The sequence below is a fragment of the Arachis duranensis genome, chromosome 7 (genome assembly GCF_000817695.3).
Source record: "Arachis duranensis cultivar V14167 chromosome 7, aradu.V14167.gnm2.J7QH, whole genome shotgun sequence".
Lineage (NCBI taxonomy): Eukaryota > Viridiplantae > Streptophyta > Magnoliopsida > Fabales > Fabaceae > Arachis > Arachis duranensis.
The window spans coordinates 1,766,597-1,778,253 of NC_029778.3; the positions used below are offsets into that span (position 1 = coordinate 1,766,597).

At 32.5% G+C, this 11,657-nt stretch overlaps 2 protein-coding genes across 3 annotated transcripts; both read left to right on the forward strand.

Annotated features, from left to right (window-relative positions):
* Positions 1–3,773: 3,773 nt before the first annotated feature.
* On the forward strand, positions 3,774–6,499 carry LOC107496235 (desmethyl-deoxy-podophyllotoxin synthase-like). Its single transcript, XM_016117452.3, has 4 exons — positions 3,774–3,822; positions 3,953–4,877; positions 5,425–5,551; positions 5,916–6,499. Exons 2-4 carry the CDS (start codon positions 3,978–3,980, stop codon positions 6,410–6,412), a joined length of 1,524 nt encoding a protein of 507 aa, XP_015972938.1. The 5' UTR covers positions 3,774–3,822; positions 3,953–3,977; the 3' UTR covers positions 6,413–6,499.
* Positions 6,500–6,872: 373 nt separating this feature from the next.
* Positions 6,873–10,608, forward strand: LOC107496030 (uncharacterized). Of its 2 annotated transcripts, XM_016117234.3 has the most exons (3): positions 6,873–8,043; positions 9,142–9,918; positions 10,002–10,608. In XM_016117234.3, exons 2-3 carry the CDS (start codon positions 9,805–9,807, stop codon positions 10,470–10,472), a joined length of 585 nt encoding a protein of 194 aa, XP_015972720.1. In that variant the 5' UTR covers positions 6,873–8,043; positions 9,142–9,804; the 3' UTR covers positions 10,473–10,608. The 2 variants fall into 2 exon arrangements, with proteins under 2 accessions (XP_015972720.1, XP_052107738.1); XM_052251778.1 differs by lacking the exon at positions 9,142–9,918.
* Positions 10,609–11,657: the final 1,049 nt, after the last annotated feature.

Genomic DNA, 11,657 nt, shown 5'->3' on the forward strand with positions numbered 1-11,657 from the left:
TTGATAAAGTGGTCGGGAAAGCCTTGCATCTCGTAGCGTCGGAGGCATCGGCTAGATACATCCGACTTTTAAAGTTGCTGAGATGGTGCTTGGAATCTGTGGTTCCATCATAGAGGTCCATATCAGGGCTTTTGAAGTTCCCTGGAACTTTTGTCCTCATTATGTCCTCGCTGAAGGGATCTTCTCCGCCCGGGAGTCGATCTTCCCCTTCATCGCGGGAGTTCTTGAGGGAGGATTCTAGCTGCAAGAGTTTTCTTTCCAACTCTTTTCGCCGTTCCATCTCCTCTTTGAGGTACCTTTCGGTTTCCCTTTGCCTCTCCCGCTCTTGTTCCAATTGCTCCAGGCGGCTATGAACCAATCCCATCAGTTCAGTTACGTGAGGTGGTGCGCCTTTTTCTGATTCACGCCCATCTGAGGAATTTACCTTCGGGTTCTTTACTCCGGAGGTGCCCTCTCTGTGTTGATCATTGTCCTCATTGCCATTGCCCATGTCTAGATTCTCTTGTTCAGAATCTGTATCCACATGGCCTTCTTCGTGGGATCTATCCGCCATCGTTTGAGTGATCTCTCGGGTCCCCGACAACGGCGCCAATGAAGGAGTGTCAGGGTATTTATAGAGGCGAGCCAATAACCACCGTTGGTGTAGTGCCATATCTTTAGGGTGGTAACCGTCCCTATTATCTTGGGGAGGTTAAGATATGGCTTTATGAGGCGGTTAGAGAGATTTTAGGGGCGGTTACTCATTTGAATGAGTGTTTATCTGCCAGCTAATCTCGCATCCGACCTCTTCTGACCAAGTCGTGGTTGATACCGACTTCTTATGTGAAGGCCGGTACTTAGCTGGGCTCTAATCCTTTGGATTAGGCCTTTTAGTTGGACCTGGGCCTTTGTATTGGGCCAGGGTATGAACACCTACGAAAATAAACTAATAGATTACAATCTTATTAATATTAAATTTTAAAAAAAGTTAGTGTAAAATATAATAGTCTTTATTATAGATATATGATCGTAATTAATTGAACTATTAAATCAATAAAAATTAATTTACATGAGAATATGATATATATAATTTTGCTTATTAAAATGACAATAATGTCTTCTGATCCTATATATTACCAGTATTATTAAATTAGACTGAATTGAAATGCAAAACTACTGATTTGGTTTAGTTTGTGTGTTTGTTAGTCTTAAAAATTAAAATTTAAATTAAAATAAAAAATTAAATCTGATATTTTCAGATTATATTCTCTAACTATATACTCTTTAATTACTAAACTATAATTATTTTTATTTTATTGTATCATATCAAGTATATACATATAAAAAGATGCGTATGATATACGTATAAAAGCAGTTTACTTTTTGGGACGTTAGTGGTTATTAAATATTAATAAATTTTTTATTCTGGAGTGTGGTTTTGTCCGTGCGTTCTGGTTCTGCAACTCCCTAGTGGTGACATTTTTTATCCGTGCCAATTCTCTCTTGTACTGAATCAGATGATCCATCACTGAACTCAACCATGTAAATTAAAGTCTCTTTTGCTATAACTTAGCTGTCCTCTGAAAAAACCTGAAATGAAGTAGTATTCGAAGATAAGTAGAGAACTCCTCAAGAGATAGTACAAAAGATGTTAAAAGCCAATAAAAATTTTTAAAAAATCTGGATAGACTAGAACTTAGAGTTCAATTTCACTCACCAACTATTTCTTGAAACTTTAAGTGTTGAGAATTGGGAATGTCTACCATCCAATCTATAAAAAATTAATATCGATACAAGTAAAGGAGGAGAAGGATCAATTATGATAAGAGCAGTTATTCAAGATTAGTGTGAAAAAATTGCTGTAGCGGTCACCGTGGAACATGAAATTGTCACTCCTACCTTCTGAAATTGAAGTGTATGCGTGTATAATAGGTCTTAAACTAATTCATAAATGTTGCTTTTTTGAAATAATTTTAGAAAATAATAATATTCAGGTGATCAGTGCTATAAAGAACAGCAAATATGATAAAAATTGTTTTAATAATTTTATTGTTGATTGTTTTCATTATTCTAACTTTTTTAGATCAATTTTGTTTTTTTATGTCAAGAAATTTGGTAATAAAGTAGCATATAAATTGGCTCAATTAGTTCTTATCTATCCAAATTCAATATAAATGTAAAAAGCATCTCCTCATATCTATAATTTGGCCTTTTTTAATATTATGAGTTCTATTCATGAATGATAGCTATCTATTTTATCTGTTCGAAAAAAAACTTTTGATGACAATAAATATATTTGTTGGCAATAAAGAGCCTTCCCTAAGAATAACAAACTAACCAAAGGTGAGCTATGTACAACTGTGATTTTTGACTTGCAATGGATAAATTTAGTTGGGATTTGACATCACCTAAGCTAATATAATTAGAAAAAGGATAGATAGATAATAAAAATATTAAATAATATAAATAATAGATATATTGGATGTTTAATTTAATAGATATTTAGATGATTTTGTTTATTATTTTTAGTTGAATAATTATTTTTAAAATGATAGTTGTTCTTTGTAGTATGTTCCAGGATTATAGATCCAAAGACCTCTCATATAAAGTAGAACAGATATACGGTGGAGTGGTGATAGTGGTTTGAAATAAAATTTGAGTCATTTTTTATGCTGGGATAAAAATATGTTGCATTTCTGTTTTCTCAATAACAGAGAAGGTATCCTCAATTAGTTTAAACTCTCTTATTTATTGATGTTGATTAGATATGTATAAATTGACTAAATAGTATTTTTGAGATTCACAAATTTTATTATTTTAATTTTTTATATTTAAAATTTATTATACTAATTTTTTATATTTATTTATTTAATTTTAGACATTATATTAGTTTTTAGATTGTTTTTTGTACATAAGTTAACGAACGAAATGCTAATTATGACTAATTATACTAGATACGGATTAAACGTCATTTTAGAGTTTAAATAAAGTAAAAATAATAATATTTTAAAAAATAAAATAAGATAAAATAATTTGTATATTATATAAATTTGTATTTGTTTTCTTATTTTTTTTATTGTTTAAGTGACAAAATAAAACGAGTACAGCATGAAAAAGAATTTAAAGATTAATATAATATCTAAAGTTAAACATCAAAAATTAATTTAATAAATTTTAGATTTAAAAAATTAAAATAATAAAAATAGTAAATATAAAAAAACAACTGTTAGATTTATTCCAAAACTGTTGTTTTGATCAACAAATTTAGGACAAGATTTTTGAAATATAATAATTATTAGATGACGAAAGAGCGTTGTATTGTCATTAAATAAAAGGATTGGCCGAAAATATTTTATTATAGGAAATTAATTTAAAAAAAAAAGAAGAAAAGAAAGGACGCTAATTGCTAATCATTTTGTTCCAGTTTGAATAATTAATTTAATTAAGTTTTTTTGATAAAATAACTTAAATATTAAATGATTCTGTTAAAAGTAACTTATAAATAAGTTATTTTGTGTTTGGATTTTTAACTCTACAAATACTTATTTTATAGAAATGTAATAAAAAATAAAAGTATTATGAGAGAAGTCATTTTTTTTAACTTCTTTATAAGCTCCAAAATAGCTTTTTAGAAAATTACAATTTGGTTTTGAAAATTGCATCAAATATTAATACTACCACTTTTTATAAGTCAAGTTAAAAAAAAGTTACTCGCCGAGTCTCCAAACGGACCCTTTATCATCTTCTGTATATATGTGTGTTGTTAGTGGGGAGGGTGGGTGGTGTGAGCTTGAATCGGTACTCAGTTGTAAGAAGCTTCAAGGGCAAACATGAATTAAGAGAGTAAGTATAGTGAATGTAATTAAATTATTTTAATTAATCATATTATATCCAATATTATTTAAATTTAAAATATAATATTTTGTTTTATTTTTAGAATTTAAGATTTTGTTTTAATTTTTTTTATTTACAGAATTCGAAAATTATTGTATTCTGCCATGGAGTTTCGTTTCTCATCATCTCCCATGGTGCTAAGTCTTATCATCATCATTTCAATATCTTTGATCCTAAAATTGAGAAAGAGACTCATCAAAACTAACCGCAAAGCCTCCTCAAAGAATCTTCCACCAGGGCCATGGAAGCTTCCAATTTTCGGCAGCTTACACCATCTCCTCGGTGGTCTTCCACACCGCCGCCTAACAGAGTTGTCCAAGAAACATGGCTCCTTGATGCATATTCAGCTCGGAGAGACATCAGTCATCGTTATTTCCTCCCCGGAGATCTCGAAACAGATCTTGAAAACTCATGACACCGCCTTCGCTCAACGGCCTCAAATCGTCGCCGCCGAAGTTGTAACTTACGGTTACATCACCTTCACGCTTTCACCCTATGCAGACTACTGGAAGCGCATAAGAAGAATTTGCACGCAAGAATTGCTCAGCGCAAAGCGCGTGCGATCGTTTCAATCCATAAGAAACGAAGAAGTTTCTAGATTAGTAAGATTTGTTTCTAGAAACATCGGTTCTGTTATCAACCTTAGCGATACGCTTCTCAATTTGACGTATAGCATTACTGCGAAGGCGACGTTGGGTTCAAAAAGCAGTGACCAGGAAGCGTTTATTTCTTACATGAAGAGAATTTTGAGAACGAATGAGAATTTCAATGTTAGTAACATCTTCCCTTCCCAAAAGTGGCTGCATAGGATTAACGGAGCCATGCGTGAATTGGAGGATATGCATAGAACAAGTGATAGAATTCTTGATGATATAATCGCTGCAGCAAAATCCAAGACTATTAATGCAGATGGTACTCTTCTCTCTTTTCTTTTGAGCCTCGAAGCAGATAACGGCACCCCTGAATTTCAATTCTCAAGAAACAATGTTAAAGCTCTTCTTCAGGTACGATTTATGGCCAAATTAAATGTCCAAATCAGTATATAGATGGATACTTCAATAATAATGATAGTGAAAATTCAGGTACCATTTAACTCAATAAAATTGTAAGTGGGAGTTATTAGTTAAATAATTTAAATTATTTAAAGGTTTTTAATTATTAATTTTATCTGAATTTGACTGTCCTAAATTTTCACTTTAAAACTTATATTGTAAATTATAATTCGTTTAAATATATTTAGTTAAATATATCAATTTATCTATTTATTGTTTAGAATGTGATTTTTACGTGAATATGTCATTATTAAAAAATCTACTTAAAATAAAAATATATAAAATAATATATATTAAATATAAATAGTTAATTTTGTGTATATATAATATTTTTTATTCGGTATATTATGCTTAGGTTAGATATTACTAAGGTTTTATTATTCTACACTTATGATCTTGGCACTTCATGATTAATATATGGGAGGTGATGTGAATCTATAAGAATAAGCGTATAGTGCTTTATTTTCTCTTAATTGTTGTTACTCTATTATTATTGCAGGACATGCTACTTGCTGGGAGTGAGACATCATCTTCAACTATGGAATGGGTTTTTTCAGAGATGCTAAAAAATCCAAGAGTGCTAAAAAAGGCACAAGCAGAAGTTAGAGAAGTTTTCGGTAACAAAGGTTGTACATAAATATTCTATTTTTACTTTTTCTATCTATTGTGGTAGGAGGTAGAAAACTCCTAAAAAATAATATTTACATAATTTTTTTTATATTTTTTATACATTGTTGATGGTATAAGAAGAATTTTTTTATCTTTTCTTTTTTTTTATATAATATTATTCTTTAAATATTTATGTAATATTTATATTAGGATAAATTACAAAAAAATCCATTTGAATGATCTTTGTGTTAACAAAAATATTTTCGAATTTTGTTATCAACAAAAATACTATCAAATTATTTTATAGCGTAAAATGTGATAAAATTATTCGGATGTATTTTTAATGATTTATTTTTTGTATTATGTTTGTGCAAAAAATAGGTTATGTGGACGAGAATGATCTTGGGGAACTTCAATTTCTAAAAGCAATTATTAAAGAAAGTATGAGACTACATCCTCCAGGTGGTGCTTTACTTCCAAGAGAATGTCGAGAAACTTGTGAGATCAATGGATACACAATACCAGCAGGAACCCAAGTGCTTGTGAATTCATGGGCAATTGGAAGAGATCCCAAGTATTGGAATGAAGCAGAGAAATTCTATCCTGAGAGGTTCTTGGATAGTGAAATTGACTACAAAGGATCCCATTTTGAATTCATCCCATTTGGTGCAGGAAAGAGAATGTGTCCTGGCATGTTATTTGCTCTACCAAACATTGAACTTCCACTTGCACAATTGCTATACTATTTTGATTGGGATCTTCCCTTTGGAGTTAGTCATGAGAATTTGGACATGATAGAAGATTTTGGCATTACTATGAGAAGGAAAAATGATTTATTTGTGGTTCCCATTTCACATCATCATTTGCCACTTGAATAATAATAATTAGTAAGTAGTTAAAAAGATGTTTGGTAATTTATCTTTGCATGGATACTAATTACCAACTAAGAATTTTGATAAATAACATTTGAGACACTTTTATGCTGTACTTAAAAATGTATTGTTTAATTAAGGTGACAAGTTTTAAATAAAAATACATAAAAAAACTTCATAAAAATATGTTAGGAGATTATTAAAAACGTTTTGAATGAAAAAATTAGCTAAATTTAAATGAATTATGTTAGAGATTATTATATATAGATATATCGCTATAATTGAAAAAATCGGACCGGTCCAGATGTTTGGTCTGAGAAATCGGATAAAAAACAAATCCGGTGAATCCGGTTTAACTCGTTTGGGTTTTGCAAAAGCCGGTGAACTATTAGGTTTGAGAAATACGAACCGGTTTAAAAATTAAACGACTGGTTTGACGTTAAAAAAACAAAAGAAGAAACCCAGCTCTCTCATTCTCAATTTCGAAAACGGCACACCACACAGAGGCACGGCGCTGGCAGCTCACCTCAGTTCACCGCCACCGCACGCTCGCCGCCGTCGCCGTGCCTCTAATAGGATCATCCGCATCGTATGCTCGCGAGTCGCCTCTCGCATTTCTCTTCCGTCTGTGCTGTGTGCTCCGCCGCACGCATCTCACGCGCCCGCCGGTGAGTGCTCGAGCAGTGCTTCCTGCAGCCGTGTAGCGGGTCGTCGTCCTACGCCATCACAGAAGCCAAACGCCTGGTGTGCTCCACTGCTCGCGTCTTGCCTCTCTTCCTGCAACTGTGCTTACTGGTGAGTGCTCGCGCTCACAGCGCCGAGCCTCCATCTCTCCCTCGCCTCGCTTCCGTGGTTGTTGCAGCCTGAACTGATTCTCGTCGTCCACATTCTGCCACTAAATTTTTACTTATCAGAGATGTATTATTTGATTTGTTTGGCGTACCAAGTTGATACATACCATGTTATTAGATAGAGTGTGAGTACCACACAAAACCACTCTTCATCTAATCTTTTGCATCTTCTGATAATCATCATCACTAGCATGGGGCTGGAGCTTCAGGTTTCCATTTCCATGATCCTCCCTTTCTTCATCTTGTTTATGTTATTCACCATCTTTTGGACATCAAAGGCTAAGAACTCATCAAACTCAAAATTGCCACCAGGACCAAGAAAACTACCTCTCATAGGTAACATTTACAATCTTGGATCTCTGCCTCATCACTCCCTAGCAAGATTGGCAAAGCAATATGCTCCTCTTATGCATATTTAGCTTGGTGAGCTTTCCTGCATGGTGGTATCTTCAGCTGACACGGCCAAAGCTCTGATGAACACTCGTGATATCAAGAAGTGTATATAGAATTCATGAAGGATGTCATGGAGGCAGTTTCAGAGTTCTCTGTTGTTGATCTGTATCCTTCCATTGGAGTTCTTGAGGTTCTTACCGAGTTCAGGAAAAAAATGACAAGCTTCACCGAGAAGTGGATAGGATACTTGAGAACATTATGACAGATCATAGGGACAAAATTACAGTTGGTGGTGGAGGAGGGGAAGATCTTGTTGATATTATTTTAAGGCTTCAAAAGCAGAATGATCTCCAATATCCCTTATCTGACAGTGTTGTCAAAGCAATCATTTTGGTTAGTATGTTTCAGTTCAAAAATCATGCAAAAATTAAACTGATGTCATGACACTCGTATGATTCTTTTTCTTCAAGCCTTTACAGTTTTGTCAAAGCAATCATTGATTAGTATTCTTTTGAATATGAAACCTTGCATGTAATAGAGTTCCCTTAAGATCATTCGTTTTTTAGTATTTTCATTTTCATTGATGATGATGATAACTCATCAGATGATTATAAAGATTCAGAATACAAGTTTATAGCATTTAGTGGTGGAAGAAGGATTTGAAAAGGGATCACATTTGGGGCTGTTAATGTTGAATTCACGCTTGCATGTTTGCTTTTCCATTTTGATTGGAAGGTGGTGCCTAATGGGAACAAACCTGAAGAACTTGACATGGCTGAATCCTTTGGCTTATCTGTAAGAAAATAGGATTTGGATTTGATTCCTATCACTTATGACTCACCAGTCACCAACAAGCACCAAATTCCTCCCATGATCTTCACTAGTATATATATATATATATATTAGCAGAATAAAATGTAATTTTATTAGCACAAGTTCTCAAGTTAAGGAATAAAAGTTTTGAATGGAAAAATTTTACTAGAGTATAACTTTGTATTATGTTAGGAGCTTAATCTAATCTTTAATTAGTTACAAATATTGAACATATCTAGAGAAAAAAAAGATATTTAATATAAATTTTGTTAGTATTATCATTGACCACCCCATTTTTTATTATTTTTTTTCAATCTAAATTCTAAACAATAGAAACTCATTCAACTTTTTCAGAGATTCTATCATCTATTGTTTAACAACAATTTATTCATTTTTTTTTAATCTCTTTTCCTTTAATTATTTCTCAATTTTCTTATGCTACTTCATTTTGCATTGTAGTTCCAACTCTACCCTCCTTGCATTTAATTACAGAAATGTCTTCTGAATTCCCAAAAAATCAAAACATTAATTTTCATACACTGCCCTTCCAAGTTTCAAAGTGCAAACGGTAACAACTTCACTATTCAGTATTCACTCTTACAAAAGAAGAAAAGCATGCTTCTTCTCTTCATCTTCCTCTGTTCCTCATTCACAGTGACATTTCTCCCATTTTTTTAGCTCCAGACAAAGAAAAGGCAATAACTTTTTCGAACCCCACTTCCCATTTTTTTCAAAGTTCGAATCTTTTGCCCTTATCATGTCAATTCAACCAAAAACCGAACCTGGGTCACCCCCCATTCTCTGCTTGGAGACGATGAGCATTCCTGAGCTCATTCAAATTCTTCGAGTTAAGTGGCAAAAGGAGGATTATGACAGAGTTGAAAAGGTTTTGGTAGCAAGAGAGGAAAAACTTAAAACCAAGGTTGGTCAACTTGAAGAGAAGTTTCAGGTTCAGAGTCTAGCTGCAATTGATGCTGAGAAGGTACAAGGGCTTTATGAGACGTTGTTTAAGGAAGTGAAGGAAAGTGGGTTGGACAAGAAAACCATTGAGAATTTGAGGAAGAAGAACAAGGAGTTAGAGTGCGAGAATAGTAAGTTGTTGGAGTTGAAGAACAAATGTGAAGTTGATGGCAATGCTGTCGATGAATTAAGGAAGAAAGTGGCTGAGTTAGAGGCTGAAAAGAAGAATAATTTGGATACCATTACTGAGTTGAATGATAAAATTGTAGATCTGATCAACTTTAAAGTTGCGGGAAAAAAGATTGGTTTGGGAGAGATAGAAAAATTTATCAAAAATAAAAAGAACTTCATGGGTACAAGAGAAATAATGATCCTTTATCCATGTGGAGTGAGCACTTTCCTTTTATGTTAATGGCTGATGAGTATGGACAATGTTCTACTGATGTAAAATTAGTTCATGATGTGGATGATATTGGTATAGCTCAATACTTACAGGTAAATTTTGTTTATAATGTATTAAATTATTTATTATGTTATTTTAATGAGACTATAAAGGCAATTGATTTTTTTTTTTGTAGGTTATTGGAGGTCGATTGTTATCTATTGGTCGAACTCAAGAATTGAAACATGCAAGTGCTACTTTTGACAAGAAAAGTATGGAAAAACTTATGCAGGAGAATCTAGAAAAAGAGAAGAAACTCCGGGTTGCTTTAGAACAGATAGAATTAAAAGATGAAAAAATGAAAGGTTTGATGGAGAAGATGTTACTATTAGAGGAAAAGGAGAAGAAATTAGATGAAGATAAAGTTGATTTGCAGACAAAAGTGATGGAGATGACGATGGAGAAGAAGACTTTGGAGACCGACAAGAAGAATCATGGATTTGATATGTTTATCTTGGGGTTTGATAGAGCTGTGGAGCAGGCGAGGTTTATTGCGCCGACATTGGACTTTGCTGTCATGGATCCATGCAAGGTGGTCATTAATGGTCAGCTGGTTGATGATGATGAGGATCAAGAGAGCGAAAGTGAAGATGTGGCAGTTGCTTGATGTTTGTTCTATACTTCTATGTGAAAGAATATATTTTTTGTTTGTGTTTAAATATATGGTATTGCATGGGTTTTGATTGTAATATTTTGGTAGACTTATGTTGAGTTTAACCAGGTCAAATATAAAATGTTTGCTATTTTGGGAACAGTTTTCAATATTTGAAGTGTTTTAGATGAACATAATTGAAGAATGTTTCATATTTTGATTGTTTGCATGATAATTGTTTTGTTATTCTAAAATATGTTGTGGAAAAAAGAGTTGTTATTTCGATTTATAGGTTGGTATGAATTTTGCCTAATTAAAAGATATATAAAAATAAGGAAAAGTATAAGGAACTAAGAGCCCGTTTGGGAACGCACAAAAGTTACTTTTTTTTTGACTTTTGAATTATGAAAAGTTATGATAAGTGTGTTTTGGCACTATTTTTAAGAAGAGCTTTTAACTTCCTAAAAGTTTCCTAAAAGTTAGTTCATAACTTTTGGAAGAAGTAGAAATAGATGACTTTCTTCTTTTTTATAAGTCATTTTATCACTTCTGTGAAAAAAAAATTGATTTCAAAACAAAAAAATTTACTTTCGTTCTTGATTATGTGGAAAAATGTTTTCTGTCTGCTTGGCCCTCCCCACCATTTTCACACAAGGTTCCATCTTCTAGAAGCACTGGCCTTCTACCATCATCCTCACAAGCAATGTTCCATTTACTGGAAGTATTAGCCTTCCACCACCATTTTCACGTAATGATTGTATTGACCCTTCACCACCGTCTTCTGTTCCATCTGAACCAGCATATATTCCTTCTAGGTATTTTTTTTTATCATTTTATCATTCTATTTTTATTATTAAATTTGTATTGAATATTTTGTATGCTATGAAATCTCAGTTTTAATTTTATTTTTTTATATGTGATTTTAATTTTATTTTTTTATATGTGATTTTATTTTTATACAACTTGCTATTATTTTTATAATTAGTTTTATAATTTTCTTTTTTTTTTATGTTCTTCCCCAACAAATTCATAAAAGTGGCAAGTCCGAAAGAAAATTTAAAGCTGATTGGAATGAATGAAATACTGTTATATTCATGAAAATATGTAAAGAAGAGATGGTGGCTCGAAATAGACCTGGAACACATTTTAACAAAGTTGGTTGGGCAAGTTTAAAAATAAAATTCTTGAAAGAGACTGGTT